The sequence below is a fragment of the Heptranchias perlo genome, chromosome 23, assembly GCF_035084215.1.
Source record: "Heptranchias perlo isolate sHepPer1 chromosome 23, sHepPer1.hap1, whole genome shotgun sequence".
Lineage (NCBI taxonomy): Eukaryota > Metazoa > Chordata > Chondrichthyes > Hexanchiformes > Hexanchidae > Heptranchias > Heptranchias perlo.
The window spans coordinates 24,028,726-24,046,950 of record NC_090347.1 but is presented as its reverse complement, the minus strand read 5'-3'; the positions used below and the strand labels follow the sequence as shown (position 1 = coordinate 24,046,950).

General features: G+C 42.3%; 1 protein-coding gene across 1 annotated transcript in view; it reads left to right on the top strand.

Moving 5' to 3' along the window:
• LOC137341186 (alpha-1,6-mannosylglycoprotein 6-beta-N-acetylglucosaminyltransferase B-like) overlaps positions 1-18,225 on the top strand; it is a 649,449-nt gene that overhangs the window by 337,042 nt on the left and 294,182 nt on the right. Inside the window, exon 5 of the mRNA XM_068004202.1 lies at positions 6,623-6,696. Coding sequence (XP_067860303.1) covers positions 6,623-6,696 — 74 coding nt within the window. The remainder of the gene's footprint in view (positions 1-6,622; positions 6,697-18,225) is intronic.

The window sequence follows — 18,225 nt, the reverse complement described above, 5'->3', positions numbered from 1 at the left end:
TTTATGGCAGTAGGCATGAGGCTTTCATACTGTGCCAATCCTCAATACACCTTCTGTTCTACCCAAACCTCTACAGATTCAACCACCTGAATTCCCCAACTTCATGCTGAAAATCATACAATATAAATTATTGCTGCTGACAATTCCATATTTCCATTAACTTCAGCGGGATTAACCTTAGCTGGTTTTACAAAATTCACAGTAAGTACAGAACAAACCAATTTGATTTAATAATACCCTCTGTTCTACCCAAGCCAGCCTGGCTCCTGTAGGACAAGGGCTAAGCCCTCACCAACTGGCTCATGAATCCAATCACAGATTCAGAGCACTGATATAATGAGAACCATGCAGTAACAAGGATTCTGATTGAGTAAATCATTAGTGTCCTGAAACAACGGTTCTGCTGCCTGGACAGTTCGGGAAGAGTTCTTCAGTACAGCCCAGAGCAAGTGGCAAGATTCCTAATCGTTTGTTGCATGTGCCACAGTCTTGAAATACAAAGGGGAGTTGTCTTGGAGCTTCCTGAGGAGGAAGAAGTGGAGCAGGAAGTTGGAGAAGGAGATGAGGATGCACAGGAAGAGCAAGACCCAGCAGTACTCCGAGCTGCCAGAGCAGCAAAGCATTAAATTACTAAGGAGAGAGTCTTCTGAACCATCCCTCCCCTCTGCCGAGCACCAGCACCCACTCCTTCTATCTGACCCAGTCCTGACACCCACCATATCAATGCTCTCAAAATGTATAACTTCATGGTTGTTTCTGTTGAATCATTAAGGTGATAAAGACCAACAGCTATTCCAAAAGATTCCAGTCTTGATTTAACAAACCATTACACGACTGATGACTTTCTACAAATCACCCTACTGCAAACCCCTAGTGCTTGTTTTGTGTGCTCGATTACTTATTCTAGTGCTCCTATGAGGTGGTTCCCCAGTGACTACAGCTTGGGAGGTGGAAGGCTGCTGAACTTCCGCTGAGGGCACTTGAGATGGCTGCGGTGGGTGACCTCGTGGAGCTCTGGCCATTGAGGAGCAGTCTGACCCTGCTAGCTGTCTGGCACCAGATTGAAAGGCTGGCGGGGATGCAGGCATGCCGTCATGTGCATCTCCCATGGAGCCAGTGCCACTCTCGGGGCTGAGCCTCAGCACTCCCACTGCACTGCACGAGAACAAAATACAGGCATGCAGGGAACCTCTCAAAGCCCCTATCCATGCTCCCTTTCAGGTTTCATAAGCCAGAGGGGTTGCTGGACCACAGAAAGAAAGAAAGACAGACTTTATATAGCTCCTTTCATACTCTCAAGACCTCCCAAAGTGCTTTACAGCCAATTAAGTACTTTGAAGTGTAGTCACAGTTATAATGTAGGAAACGTGGCAGCCAATGTGCACACGGCAAGATTCCACAAACAGCAATTTGATAATGACCAGATAATCTGTTTTTAATGATGTTTGAGGGACAAATGTTGACCAGGGTGCCAGGGAGGACTCCCCTGCCCTTCTTCGAAATAGATCCATGGGATCTTTTACTCCCTCAGTACTGCAGTGGAGTGTCGGCCTAGATTATGTGCTCAAATCTCGGGAGTGGGGCTTGAACCCACAACCTTCTGATGCAGAGGCGTGAGCGCAACCACTGAGACACGGCTGACATCCAGTACCACCAAAATTGCAGCAGTCTGAGCTCTCATCGAAGCTGTCAGACCTGTCACTGGAGGCTCCATCGCTATGAGGTTCACTGCAGTGCTCGTAGAGCTGACCACTCACTACGAGGTTGACTGCATGATGCTGATGCCATGCACAAAGACAGCACACATGTTTCCGACATGCTCTCAGACATTGTGCACAAGCTTGCTGGCAGGCAGGCCGGCCAGTGCACTTAGAAGGTCCATCTGGATTGCCATCAGTCGTCTATGTATAGTGGGCCCTTGACGTCTCCATCTGTACCCTCTGCAGCAGGGCTAGGAGGCAAGCTTTCCTTCCGGCAAGCTGCTTCCTGAGCCGTCCTATTCCCCCTGCGCTTACTCCTGTCCTTTAGTGCTGGGTTCATCTCCACATGAAGACTCCTCTAGCCTACCCTCTGAACTATGCAAAGTGCCAGCCTCTGAGCCGGTGTCTGCAAGTGTAAGGCTGAGTGATGCTTCCAGTTTTGCCCATGCTGCCTCATCCTCCTGTCCACTCTCTCCCCTCCCTCCTCCCCATGGATGCTCCCAGTCCAAGATTACCACTGATTTTTAAAAAAATATTTTTCAAATGTTCTTGTTTGCAGGAGGTGCTGCTTTTGGCTGAGGTACTGTTTCATGGGTGCCAACAGCCCTCCAGTATCTTGCCCAAATGGCCACCTGCCATGCGTGAGTGTTGTGGTATTAAACCATACTGATAGTTTCAGGAGTTGTCTCAGCACCACTCCATTCCTACCCCAGCAGGGGACCAGATCTGGACATCCCCTATCTGCCCTCCTCTTTGCCGTGGACGTTGGCTTTAATGTTAATCAATGTTAGCATTAATGCTGATACAAACTTTAAAAAAAACTAATGATGCCTCTGAGTTCAAACAGGGAAAATTCTCACTGCTGATCAGCAACTCCTGCATGCATGTACATGAACATTGGATGAGGATAGGGTCAGACTTGGCTGTGCTATGCCCCTCTGTGGAATAGCCTGAGGACATTCACTAGCAACGCTCACATGAAGAATGGCTGCTGTGTTGTGATGTCAGGGGGAAACCAGACCAGTGTAGCCCAGCAAAGTGTCAAAGTCTTCAGGCAAAAGGAGAAGATTGGCAGAAAAATAATGTTGAAGATTTAGCTATTTTAGTAGATATTTTGGATGCTTCTCAGTGGAATCAGGAGTTCTGAGATGTGAATCATTTATGTGATGTGTAATTTTTCATGGGTATTTAAAGCACTCATCACACTATTCATTGTGCAAGCTGTATGTTACTTGGGTTCATTCAACAAAGTAAGAGTTCACTTAATAGTGGTAAACTGGTAATATGGTTTATATATTAACACAGAATAAAAACAGAAAATGGTAGTGTCACAAGAGCTTTACACAAGCAGTGGCCCATTCCTGTAAACATGCAAAGCTGTAAAGGACGATTTAAATTAGGTCTATGAAACTGTATTTTTGTTATCCTTTCACAGGGAAAATGTATATTGAAACCGAATGCTCCTGTGATGCTAGTATTTTGTATTCACATTACTAAATTCTTGATTTGTGCTACTTTTATATCTGTGTCACTTTTTATGAATAAAGTCAATGAGGAGCTCACACAATTTTCCAAACATTTTTTTAATAGAAATTGTAACTGGAACTAAGTTTCACAATAGAAAAGAGATTACTTATTTGAATATATATATATAATTTTAAAAAAGACTGCTGAAACAGTTAAAATGTAATGACTTAAACAAAATCCATAAGCTTGTTCAGAATAAGACAAAAAAATGTTATATTGCATGTTACTGGTCTGTGAATTTGGAGAAGGGCTTATTTCTGCTCACCACCCACCTCTCTATTTATTTATGAGACTAACAAAAATGCTGCCAAATCTGAGATGACTGAGGGAATTAGATAAACACTTGAAGAAAATTATTTTACAGGTTATAGAAAAAGAGCAGGGATTATGGTACATAGCTCCAAATTTAGAGCTGGCACTAGTCCAGGACCAAATGGCTTCCTTCTGTGCAAGAATTTCTAGGACTGTATGAACTTGGATAACCAATACAACAGCTTCTACATGGCAGTCAATGGAACAGAGTGTAAATACAAGTTCTTTCTTTAATGATACAATAACTGAAAAACTTGATTTTATAAAAATCATGAATGGGACGATCATTAACCTTTTAATGAACAATCTATTGCTCAAACAGAAGCAAAATACAGCAGATGCTGGAAATTTGAAATAAAAACAGAAAACAGTTAACGTTTCAGGTCGATGACCCTTGATCAGAACTCGAAGAACTATTGATCAAATTTGATTTGCTCCTTGGCCAATATTAGAACCTATAGTTGAAACCTTAAATACCATTGGCTGAAGAGCCATCATGTGTGAGAATGTTTCCCCTTACTGCTTGCTTAATTGAAACTATGGGGGTTAAATTGTATAAGGCCAGAAACCGGGTGCGGGTAGCGCGATCCATGATTAACCCGCGCCCGGTGCTTCCTTTGCAGGCAGGACGAGACATTCGCCCGGCCTCAGTACTTACCTGAAAGCAGCGTGGCAGATCAGCATTGACATGAGGATTCAAGGACGTTTGCACTTTTCACCAGCAGGGGGAGCCCCAATCTCTGACAGCCTGCCAAAATCTCTTCAATATACCTGTTATTTGCTAAAAATAACAGTTTGCTGTCTGCTCAGAGTCTGAACGGAGATCAGACATCGCACACATAAAACATAAATGCAAGTCCCGTCCCTATGTTTACACACTGTTGAGTTATGTTAAAATATTGAATAAAGGTTGTGCACCACTAAATCCCACATCCTCCAATCTGCATGCCAGACCTCACCAATCTGCTGGTCCGAGTTGGTACCAGGCCTGCGAGCGTGCATGCACCAAGGTTCTCTGCTGATGCACTAGAGGCCATGGTGCAAGAGGTGGACAGAAAGAGGGGCATCCTATATCTGCAGGGATGATGTGGGGGGAAAGAAAGGCCCTCCAGACATATGCTCAAAAAGCAGTGGAAGGCAGTAGGGGATGCAATCAATGCTGGGTGCAGTGCAGGAAGAAGTTCAATGCTTTGACACGTGTGGTCAAAGTGAGTGAGGTCAACTGTCAAGTGACATCACCTACCAACTGCACCACTCACTGCATCCACTGCTCCACGCACCACGCACTCCCATCACCCACATACCAACAAACTCTTTCAACCAGTACTCAACTCTTCCAATCAGATGCTTCCTCTCACCCTTACACATTATCACTGTTGCAAGCCGCACACCCACAACTCATAGGTCATGCACTGGCAGCTATTCAACCCTGAAAGGCACATCACCCAGACACATGTCCCACTTTCTTGCAGGAGAAGCTGGTACATAACAGGAGGCAGGAGTGGCAGTGGTGTTTAGCCCCTTGAACCTGTTCCACCATTCAGTAAAATCATGGTTAACTTCATATACCCGCCTTAGCCCCATATCCCTGAATACCCTTGGTTCATAGAAATCTATCAATCTCAGATTTAAAATTAACAATTGAGCTAGCATCAACTGCCGTTTGCAGAAGAATGTTCCAAACTTCTCCCACCCTTTGCATGTGGAAGCATTTCCTAACTTCACTCCTACACGCCCTGGCTCTAAATGTTACGCTATGTCTCCTCATTCTAGTATTCAAGTATAGGAGACCTCCAGAAACAGTTACAAATGCATCAGCAGTCAGAAGCAATAATCCAGCAACTAACTTGTAAATCCTGCACGGTCCCTTTAAATAGCACTGGTGGGGGGTCCTCCAGGCATTCTAAGACATGTTCAGATGGTCGTGGTTAAGACAGTGCGTTAAGTGGAGCGTCAAGTCCCAAAATGGTGTCTATCACTTTAAATTAGCATTGCACACTGATCAAATGCACATTCTCCCTACTTCACATGCTGCAGTTGCTCATTATTTGCATATGCGCTAAACCCTTTACCAAGTTGGTGTCCGGCACGCGTTATGCTAGAAGCATGCATGCACATCCAAGATGAATCTTGGATGTTTGGGAGGCTGTGTAGCGCCGAAACAACGGGCGTTAGACAGCCCAATTTCTAGCCCATTGTGTAATGATAGCGCCCATTGTGTAATGTTAGCACACATTACAGCAAACTCTATTACCCATTGACCTCCAGTAGTACAGTCTACAGCCTATGCACAATTAAGGGAAATGTTTTCTATTTTTGCAATTTATTAACCCAAATACTAATTCCATTTTTCAGGCTATAAGGTAAATTATTGCCTTTTGGGTTATAGAACTGATCTTGAACATGCAATAATTCTGGTAAATCCCTCCAGTAAATTATTTAATTATAGAACAGGCCGATGTGCACAGAACTAAAATCTGGGTTAATAATAGGGATGGTGAGAAATTTTTAATAGGAGTTTAGAAGCATCATCTATGGAAAGCCCATGAGCTCAAACCATTCTTGGGCATTTCCTGGTGGCTGGTTACAGAGTAGCATTGGCAGTGGGTGCGAAAAGAATTTTGCTTTTAAATTGAGAAATCTAGGTGAAAGCTCATTGTACAGGACTTCACCAAGGTTGAAAAGAGTAAAAGAAAAGATGAGGTAACTCAGGAAGTAACAATTGGATAGTGACAATGTAAAAGTCCACAGATTGTTGGAGAACGGGAAGAGTCAAAGTAAAGAGTTCCACAGCTTTCAGATCATGGGAAAGAATGAGGTTAAAGTGAGAGACAGTGGGATAAGTTTCGTGAGCTTAGTGAAGAAAAGGCATGGGAGGATCTGAAAGGAATGCAAAGGAGGAATGGAAAAAAACTTCTAAATATGGAGAAAAATATAAAAACAAATACACTTAATGATCAGTAATTTCCAACTGCAACCTAAAAACTGGAATTAACATTTATATTCTGCAAATTCAACTGTGTAAAATCTGAGAGTTCTAATCTGCTTTCATATATTTTCTTTAAAATGTTGACATCAAACAGCAAAGGGAAAAGATAGCAGCCAATGTGAGGTTCCCAAAGATCCGAATTTCCCTGACTGCCTTGGGAAGATTGAGGTGAGTAATCAATGCTTTGTTATCTTCGAAATATTATTACTAAATGTTGCTGAAGAAGGGTAGCTATATAATCAAAGCGAAATTCCCAAGGATCTGAATTTAATTGGTAATGTTGCAGTGAGCAATCAAAATGTGACCCTCAATTTTATTGTTTGAACCAGGAATAAATACTATACTACTAGTGTGCTTTTATCACTGTAAACATCCAGAATGAGAGCAAAAACTGTCGGGAACAGAATTAGTGGTGCAAAATAATGTCTTATCAGCCTGGTGGTAACAATATATTTAAGCAACTATTATTTTAAAAATTAAAGACAACTTGATCTTGTTTGTTATTAACTGAAAAAAAGTGCCGCACAGTGAGATTTGAGATTAAGATGGCTTGCAGGCTCCTGATGCACTTTTTGTAGGTGAGGGTCTTGATCTGTTTTCACCAGAGCAAAGCCGTCTACTTGAAAGGAATGGGTCTTGATTTTTTTTTAATGAGACGAAAATGTGAATAATAATGAACTTATCAGGAGACATGTTAACATTTCTAGCTGCGCATTTGGGATGTTTGCCTTTCTTTCTTCACTCCGACACAGCAGAATTATACATTTACTTTTTTAATGGAGGAAGATTTTTTAAAAATACACTGCTCAGTTCTATCATTTCTTCCCTAATTGGCTGTTCAGTCTCTTTAATTTTGTGATTCAGTTTTGACCTTTTGGGTTTATTCTCTTTTTGTTTTTTGAAAATAACTTTCTTCAGTTTCACTAACTTCTTGAAATATTATTTTATTCTTTGAAATGTACATGCTTTCAGAATAGAGCCAGAAGTCGAGCTTTAAAGGGGAAAATTAGGAGCATTGAAAATGTGTCTGAGTATTGTCAGTAAGGTTTTGGTTTCTAAATATCACAGAAACCTTGGCCCTGATATTAACGGCGGGTTTCGAGCAGGGAGGGGGAATTGCATGTGCAAAACCTGGAAGAAAATTTAGTGGCCAAGTTTCAGGCCTCCAAACTGCAACAACAGGCATGATGCGTACCCGCATGACACAATCTCAAATTGACTATTTAAAGGACCAATGCAAAAATGGGATTTGGAGGAGCTAGGAGATTTTGGAAGCGGATTGAGAGAGTCAATGAACATGGAATCAGGATGAGCAAGGCCAGCACCCGCATTTAATGATGCTTCCCTTGACTTACTGCTGAACACAGTCAGGAGCAGGAGGGAGATAAATGTTCCTTAGTAATGGGAGGAAGAAACCTGCTGCTCTCACCAAGAAAGTGTGGTTGGAGGTGGCTGAGATGATCAGCAGCAGGAGCAAAGTGCCCCAGTCTTGGATGCAGTGCAGGAAGCGGTTAAAAGTGAGTACAGTTGCTGATTCACCTGCATCCTGTGGTGTACAACACCCCCCCTCACTTTGTCTTGCCAAGTGTACTCTATCACATCACTCCTTGCACCCACTTAAGTTTCAACAGCACCCATCCTTCACTTCTCTGCACTTCCTCACCTCCTCATTTATCCATCCACCGCTGTCACTCACCGCAATCCTTATGCAATGTGATGCATCTGTTTGATAGTCTCACTCACCCAATGCACTGCATCCATCGAGTGAATACATGACCTTCAGTCATTGTTCTTTTGCCCCTTGTAGGAGAAGAGAGCGCAAAAGGCAAGGGAGAGGGAGAGGACTGGAGGTGACCCACCACAAATTGTGCAGCTCACTGATGCAGAGGAGGAAGCCATGGAGATCAGTGGCACAACTGCGTCCGTCAATCGGAGATGGAGAGACTGGGAACTCGCAGATGCACGGTGACAGAATTAAAAATATCCCTGCCACATATGCTGACTTTATTTCATCAATGACTGAACTATGAGAAACCTGAGTATGGCGATTGACAAGATTGTTACTTCGCCAGGACTAATTCTTATCCGTTTCTTTTGTCTTCCAGGGCCTTCATGCGTAGAGCAAGTCTGTAGATGTGTCTGACAATGATTCCTCAGAGGACCTCATTCTTTCTGAGGGTGCCCCGCCACAGGATGTACAGCCATGCACCAGCGCAAATACTCGCACTTCAGTTTATCTAGTTAGACAGTTAGTTGTGTTTTCACCTGGTGATTCACAATTCACAAGTGAGCATGAGCAGACACTGGTGGCAGGAACTGCTGTGGAGATTCCGCGTCGGTGGGTGCACTCCTCTCCAAGCTCTGCTGGACATAGATGCTGAACCTCGGGGATGACCATTAAGAAGGAGAATGGTAGAGCTACAGCAGCAACTTTGCGAGGTAATGGCAGACGTGCCACGCACACTCTCCACAATAGCGGAGAGGATGGTGGAGTCCAGGTCCGACAGTAGTGGATTGGTGTCGCAAGTAATTGTGAGAATGTCTGCCATGGAGATAGTGGCCATGTCTGTGGAGCTTCAAGCACTGTCTCAAATGAGTCTATGCAGGCCATGACCACTGGTGTGCAGGAGATGTGTGCCACCTTAAACAGGATGGCAGATACTCTATCTGTGGCCTTACAACGTGTCACAGATCTGCACCAAGCTGCTCCCCAGCAGAGTGGTAGGAGTGATGCGGATGGGGGGTGTCATGGATGGTGATGGTCTTCCTCATCCGATGTCCTATCGAAAACATCCTGATATAGTTCGTTTGAAAGCCTCCAAACTTCTGAAACACATCTATGATCACAAGAACTCTCTGCAAAACGTTTGCCAGAAGGAACTGAGAAAGCAGCTGAAAGCATTGAACCTTTATTCATATCGGACAATCAGAACTTTAAAGACTCTCATGAAGTGCCGCTCAATCTCGCTTCCGTTTCACTGGCGAGTTTCCCGAGTCCCGTGAAATCCGTGCTCGAGGCGTTAAATTCAAATCCCTGTCGAAATCTCTTCAAATGTGCCTCATTAGCGCATGGTAACGATCGACCCGTGCGTGGTGAGCAGGTTACTCATGCAGCCAAACACAACTCCATTAAAAATGAAGTTGGAGGCGGGTTGTCGTCGAGTTTGAGAATTTTACAATTTTTACCTTCCCACTCGCCCCAACCCATCCGTCCTTGCAGGTTAAAATTCCCCTCCCCTTCCCCCCCCCCCCCCAACCCCCCGAAATAAGGTGATTTAAAAACTGAGAGGGAGTACCATTCTTCTGGCATAGATCTACTGGGCCAAATGGCCTGTTTCTATGCTGTAAATACTATGTAATGTAATACCATGAAGACTGTGTCAGGAGTGTCTCTTAAGAAAATACTCGCCATATAAATACACATTTTAGTCTTCCCAAGTTTAAATAATCATGTGATGGCCAGAGTCCTTGTTGATAGGAAAAAGAGAGAATAATTGGGTCAAATTTAACTTGATTTTCCAGCAGTCTCCCATTTGGTTATTTCAAAATTCAGTTTTGAATTCAGCTGAAAGAACTCAACAAATAATGCCTCTGGGATACAAATGTGCACATGTAGCAATGTCAGTTGTTCAATTATTTCCAAGAACTCATGTTCTATGCTTCCATTCCAAAGCACTGATTACTGACCTTACCTGAGTAATGAATGTTTGAGCATAGCATAGAACGTGTCCCTTTCAGTACGCCGTGGTTGTGGAAGAGGGTAGATGCACTGAGACTAAACATGTCCATTATACTACCAACTTGACACTGTTGACTGTAGTCAACACTTAAGTTATATTGTGGGCTGCCATTTAATGTAAATAGTACTCTGCATGCCTCTTCATATGCATGCACAGCACACTACTCCCTCAGCAGCTGAGAAAAGGACTCCCTGAGCATCTTTTAAGTCCAGCTTCATTCACAGGAAAGTCATACTCAAAGGGTGTTGAGTGTGAGTGGTGTGAAATGGCTTTCCCCTCTAGGCTGTAGTACATTGTAGAATCAAATGAGGTCCTGATTCTGTAGTTATGTTGCCAATTTTGCTTTGATGCATAGCAGAAGTGACCATATAATGGCAGCCAACTTGGATTTGTATCAGAAGCAAAATGGAAAGTCAAAACCTCTATTTTGTACTGAACAGAGTTCTTTGAAGAGTGCGTTAAATCAGTGTCCTCATTCAGCGATTTCTAAAGGTTTCTGAGAGCATTTATTTTCACAGTTGCTACTCATTTTAGCCTTACCAATATTCATTAAACTTGGATATTATGCTGAAACCTTTTATTGAAGCTTTTGGTCCTAGAGTCTTAAGCATCCCTATGGTTACTATCAACAGACGGACCCAGTCTGCCAAACATTTCTTCAGGACAATGAAGAAAGTGGTTTTGAAATTTGGATCATTTTAAAATCTTGTGAAAGATGAAAAGATTGCAGCTATCAAAAGGAGTTGTGACTAATCCTTGAAATATTTTCTCCAGTAAAATCTTAATTTTGACTAATGTAGAGCTGAATTCAGATCGCACATCATTTAATGTAATTGGAAAAGGAGAATTTAACAGAAAAAAATACAGGGAATAAATCAGCATTAACTCTGACTTAACATTTCTGCATTATTTCTTGACACACTAGGCTAGATTTTGTTTCTGACATTAGAAACAACACTAATGATGAGGGCAGTTTCAAGGACCATGTTATTAAATTGAATTCTCTTTGGCAGCAGAAATTGCCAATTCTTGAGCTTTTGTGCTGCAGTGTTGAGTGGTCAGTTACAGAACATTTCTGGGGGGAAATGCCACTTGGAAGCCAGATGTATATGAAGTTGGAACAGTGAGTTTTGAAATTTAACTTATAGTCAACAAAGTCATAAATTACATCCTCTGTGATTGTGACCAGGTATATATCCCTTCTTGTCCTCCAAGATCTTTCTGCAGCATTTAACATGGTCAACCACACCATCTGTCTCCAACATCTTTCTTCCATTGTCCAACTCAGTAGGTATGTCCTCGTTTGGTTCCACTGTTGGTAGCCAGAGAATCTCCAGCAATGGCTATCTTTTTCACCCCTGCACAATTCTATCCAGAGTCCCTCAAGAATCTTTTCTTGGTCCCTTCCTCTTTTTTATCTACATGTTGCCCCTTAGCAACATCATCTGCAGATATGGGGTCAGCTTCAATGTGCATGCTGATGACACCCAGCTCTACCTCTCCATCACCTCTCTCCACCCCCTCCACGGCCTCTGTGTTGTCAAACTGCTTGACTGCTATCCAGTCTTGGAGGAGCCACAATTTCATCTGGTTCAACATTGGGAAGATTGAAGCCATTGTCTTTGGCCGCAGCCACTAACTCCGTACCCTCGTCATCTATTCTATCCTCCTTCCCAGCCACTGTCTCAGCATGAACCAAACTGTTCACAACCTTGATGTAAAAAAACAGAAGTTTCCTCCTCTCTATTTTAATGAACAAAAAAAATTCTCTACCCCAGAGGGCTGTGGATGCTCAGTCATCGAGTATATTCAAGGCTGAGATCAATAGATTTTTGAACTCTAAGGGAATCAAGCGATATGGGGATCGGGCAGGAAAGTGGAGTTGAGGTAGAAGATCAGCTATGATCTTATTGAATGGCGGAGCAGGCTCGAAGGGCCGTATGGCCTACTCCTGTTCCTATTTCTTATGTTATTAAATCTCACAAAGATTAAACTATGTTTTAAAAAAATGTTTGACAGCTTGATTATAGAGCCCTAAATGCCAAAAGATTTGTATTTCGAGGAGATGTTTGTGTGTGTTTTGCTTCTCCTAATGGACACTGATGTACTTTAATAACCACAGCTTCATATTAGGTAGGCACTTTTGTATCCCGAAGAGACTGAAGTAAAAATAAAATCCATTTAAACTGTAGTATGGTAAAGAATAAAAATATAGGTTCTGATTATTTCTCAGAATAATTATTGATTGTTAATATCTTTACGACTTTAATAATTAAAGACAAATTAACTTGGATATCAATGAAATCATGCACACCCTTGTGTAATTCCATAAACTCAAAATTATAGCTAAATTAGGATTTTATTTTTCAATACCCAGGTTTAACTGTTGCACTACAATTGCTCAATAGTTACTTAAAATATATTCATTATAACTATCTGTTTAAAATATATAGATTGATTCATAATCATTTTAGAAACAAGTAGTCTTAATAAAGTGCATCCATTATACTGCTTTGTCATTCAGCCCATGCAGGGCTCTGATGAAGCCATTGTTTCCCAATTAGTTGGATTTTTATATTTCTTTATTTTGTAATTTGTAAACTTGAAACCAAAAGATAATTGTTTCATAATAAATCCAAAGTCAGTACATGAAAGTTTCAACAGCATTGCCACCTTTGTAAAACCTTTTGTGGGGTGTATCTTTACAGCTATTTTAATAAATCCAGATTTTACTAATGTAGTTTGTATCATAACTATACAATTCACATTGCCAATATCATTGTGGCACTTGTGCACAACAATGTCATGATGCACCAGTGATGGAAATAAAACTCAGTTCTTCTTGTCCCAAGAGAACAATTATTCCCTCCACTCCTTTTGTCAAGCACACAATCCACTACAGAGTCTTGTTTGAAGGCAACTTTCATGAATGTTCCAAAATGCTGTGCTATTGTGTGATGAGGTATGAGGTGTGTTTGCGATTCCCTATACAGTGAAGTCCTGATTTCAATCATCCCATGGTTAGTAAGTTGAAGCCAGGTACTTCTCCACAAGAAAAGAAGTCAAATATGACTATAGGACCTATAAATTAATTTTAATATGACCCCTTTTAACTAATAGGGAGATTTCTGTATTTTATTTTGTGTAATATCTTTCAAGCATGAATAAGACTTAGTGTATTCGGTGGGAAATCTTAACTGGCATTTCTTTGTTTGCCCCAGTGCTTTAGTTCAAGAGAACACGTCATCATTTACAAATAAGTCAGATAGGTGGTCGAAGGAAAGAAGGATAAAGGGATATGCAAACAAACTGGGTACATGCGATTAGGACTGCTTGTGTGGAGGATAAACACCAACACAGAGTGGTTGGGCTGATAGGCCTGATTCTATGTTGTATTTTTATGTAATTTCATATGGGTTCTTGGCCAAGTACAGATTTTGGATTAGGGGAGGCTTAAATATTGATTTGCATTATTAACCTCTCTCCCACCTCAATGTAGCCAATGTTTATTGTAACAAGGTACTTGCTATTACAACGATCACCACAAAACTTAGCTTCCACAGGCTTCCTAGTGAACTGAAACTTGACTTATTTGTAAGTTATCTAGGGTAATGTTGCATAACGGTGAACAATGAGCCCTTCTATTGTTGAGATATGCACCCACTTCAATGAGCCAATAATGTAATCTATTTTTTTTATTCATTCATGGGATGTGGACGTCGCTGGCGAGGCCGGCATTTATTGCCCATCCCTAATTGCCCTTGAGAAGATGGTGGTGAGCCGCCTTCTTGAACCGCTGCAGTCCATGTGGTGACGGTTCTCCCACAGTGCTGTTAGGAAGGGAGATCCAGGATTTTGACCCAGCGACGATGAAGGAACGGCGATATATTTCCAAGTTGGGATGGTGTGTGACTTGGAGGGGAACATGCAGGTGGTGTTGTTCCCATGTGCCTGTTGCTCTTGTCCTTCTAGGTGATAGAGGTCGCGGGTTTGGGAGGTGCTGTCAAAGAAGCCTTGGCGAGTTGCTGCAGTGCATCCTGTGGATGGTTTACACTGCAGCCATAGTGCGCCGGTGGTGAAGGGAGTGAATGTTTAGGGTGGTGGATGGAGTGCCAATCAAGCGGGCTGCTTTATCTTGGATGGTGTCGAGCTTCTTGAGTGTTGTTGGAGCTGCAGTCATCCAGGCAAGTGGAGAGTATTCCATCACACTCCTGACTTGTGCCTTGTAGATGGTGGAAAGGCTTTGGGGAGTCAGGAGGTGAGTCACTCGCCGCAGAATACCCAGCCTCTGACCTGCTCCTACCAATACTGTCATGGACAGATGCATTTGTGACAGGTAGATTGGTGAGGACGAGGTCAAGTCAGTTTTTCCCTCGTGTTGGTTCGCTCACCACCTGCCGCAGGCCCAGTCTGGCAGCTATGTCCTTCAGGACTCGGCCAGCTCGGTCAGTAGTGGTGCTACCGAGCCATTCTTGGTGATGGACATTGAAGTCCCCCACCCAGAGTACGTTTTGTGCCCTTGCTACCCTCAGTGCTTCCTCCAAGTGGTGCTCAACATGGAGGAGGACTGATTCATCAGCTGAGGGAGGGTGGTAGGTGGTAATCAGCAGGAGGTTTCCTTGCCCATGTTTGACCTGATGCCATGAGATTTCATGGGGTCCAGAGTCAATGTTGATGATTCCCAGGGCCACTCCCTCCTGACTGTATATTGCAGTTATATTACATATCAAGTCAAGGGGGAACATCCCAGTAACTAAGAATAATGGCCCGGAATTTGCTCCAAAAATAATGGAGCCAAATAGCGCTCACCGTTATTTAAAGGCAAATGGAAGAGCAACTTCCAGCTAGCACACATGCGCAGTCAAACGCGCAAATCCGGAAGTTGCTCTACGAGATTCCCTGCTCATCCGTAAGGACAGGAAAGGAAAGCGAAGGACAGCTCACCGGTGAAATGAATGGACCAGTGCGAAGTTGCTGCACTGCCCAGCTGGAAACAAACTAATCAGCACAGAAAAAGGTACACTGGGTTTTTTAGGTCTAACCCAAATTTTAATGGCCCGGTAAGTCTTAATGATTGCCAAACAACCTCACTGGCACTGAAAATTAACTTTTAAAAATCTGGAGTCTCATTCCTTCTGATTTTAATTGTTAGAGATTCAAAAAAAATGTAATTTTTACTTTTTATTTGTCTCTTTTATCTCTGTCATTTAATTCAATATTTCTTACCCTCTCTTTATTTCACTAAAGTAAACATTGGTCCCTTTGAGGATGAGACTGGGGAAATAATAATAGAAAATAAGGAAATGACAGAGGAATTGAACAGATATTTTGTATCTCTCTTCACAGTAGAAGACACTAATAATATACCAATAATAGTAGAAAATCAAGGGACAAAGGGCAGGGAGGAACTAAAAACAATCACTATCACTAGAGAAAAAATACTAAGTAAACTAATGGGTCTAAAGGCTGACAAGTCCCCTGGACCTGATGACTTGTATCCGAAGGTCTTAAAGGAAGTGGCTACAGAGATAGTGGATGCATTGGTTGTAATCTTCCAGAATTCTCTAGATTCTGAAAAGGTCCCACTGAATTGGAAAACCGCAAATGTAACACCCCTATTCAAGAAGGGAGTGAGACAGAAAGTAAGTAACTACAGACCAGTTAGCCTAACATCTGTCATTGGGAAAATGCTAGAATCCTTTATTAAGGAAGTAGTAGCAGGACATTTGGAGACTCATAATACAATCAAGGAGAGTCAACATGGTTTTATGAAAGGGAAATCATGTCTGACAAATTTATTAGAGTTCTTTGAGGAAGTAACGGGCAAGGTGGATAAAGGGGAACCAATGGATGCAGTATATTTGGATTTCCAAAAGGCATTCGATAAGGTGCCACATAAAAGATTACTGCACAAGATAAGAGCTCATGGTGTTGGGGCTAATATACTGGCATGGATAGAGGATTGGCTAACTAACTGAAAACAAAGAGTCGGTATAAAAGGGTCATTTTCAAAATGGCAATCTGTAACTAGTGGGGTGCCGCAGGGCTCAGTGCTGGGACCTCAACTATTTACAATATATATCAATGACTTGGATGAAGGAACAGAGTGTCTTGTGGCCAAATTTGCTGATGATACAAAGATAGGCGGAAAAGCAAGTTGTGATGAGGACACAAAGTGTCTGCAAAGGGATATTGACAGGTTAAGTGAAAGGGCAAAAATTTGGCAGATGGAATATAATGTGGGAAAATGTGAAGTCATCCACTTTAGGAGGAAAAATAAAAAAGCAAAATATTATTTGAATGGAGAAATACTACAAATTGCTGCGGTACAGAAGGAATTGGGTGTCATCGTACATGAAACACAAAAAGTCAACATACAGGTGCAGCAGGTAATCCGGAAGGCAAACGGAATATTGGCCTTTATTTCTAGGGGGATAGAGTATAAAAGCAGGGAGGTCGTGCTACAACTGTACAGGGTGCTGGTGAGACCACATCTGGAGTACTGCATACAGTTCTGGTTCTCTTATTTAAGGAAGGACATATTTGCATTGGAGGCAGTTCAGAGAAGGTTCTCTAGGTTGATTCTGGGTATTAAAGGGTTGTCTTATGAGGAAAGATTGAACAGGTCGGGTCTATACTCATTGGAGTTTGGAAGAATGAGAGGAGATCTTATTGAAACATACAAGATTCTGAGGGGACTCGATAGGGTAGATGCTGAGAGGATGTTACCCCTCATGGGGGAATCTAAAACTAGGGGGCATAGTCTTGGAATAAGGGGTCACCTGTTTAAGATGGAAATGAGGAGGAACTTCTTCTCCCAGTGGGTTGTGAATCTTTGGAATTCTTTACCCCGAAAAGCTGTGGACGTTGAGTCATTGAATACATTCAAGGCTGAGTTAGACAAATTTTTGATCAGCAAAGGAGTCAAAGGATAGGGGGAAAAGGCAGGAAAGTGGAGTTGAGGTAAAAATCAGATCAGCCATGATCTCATTGAATGGCGGAGCAGGCTCGAGGGGCTGAATGGCCTACTCCTGCTCCTATCTCTTAAAGTCTTATGGTCACTTTCTCTAACTGATTTTACACTGAATTAACTGTTGGAGCTTGCAGTTCCTGGTTCTGACTGCGTGGCTTGTCAAGGATACGTCAATCTGATTAGTTATGGGGACAGAGCGATTCCTTCCCCACTCATACAGCTCACAGATGCACGGGAGAGGACGCTGCTCTTTTTGCAGCTCACCATTCGAGGAAGTTCCTGCACTAAAGCCCGTGGATCGTTTGTGGGCAAGTTTAAAGCTAATGAGTGGCTGGTGCTGTTCGCTCACTGCTCAGGGCAAATTCTGGGCCAATATGTTTTTATTTTAGAAGATGCTCATTTATTACATCTGCTTTTAAGACAGCATCATTTGTTTGTATTTTCTCCTGACCTGCTGTACTAATGTATTGTTCCATATGGATTTGCTTCTGTGATTTGTCAGACTTTATTCTGTAAGGCTACATAGTTGATGATGGGACTGTATGCAATCTGCCTTTATATATGAGCTTTAGTTTTATTGTAATTCTATATTTATCATGACCAATTATTTTCTCATCGGCGCCTCTAAGGCCAGTCACATGCAGACTAAGCCAGTGCTCCATCTATTCCATTCACTTCACTATACACCAGATCTGGGAACCCTAGTGGAACAACTTAACCCTTATGTTCCTGCTTTCTTCCATCAGGGTACAAAATTACTGTAATGTAGGCAATCCATCCAGGGTATATAATTACTGCCAAAACCTTTCCTTTATCCAGAATGCACAATTACTCCACAGCAGGCAATCCATTCAGTTTGTACAATTACTGCCTGGCCTTTCCTCCATCCAGAGCGCAAACAATTATGTGCAGCGTACAGCTTTCTTCCATCTGTACAGTTACAGCCAATACAGTCATCAAATGTGATACATATTTTCCCAGTCA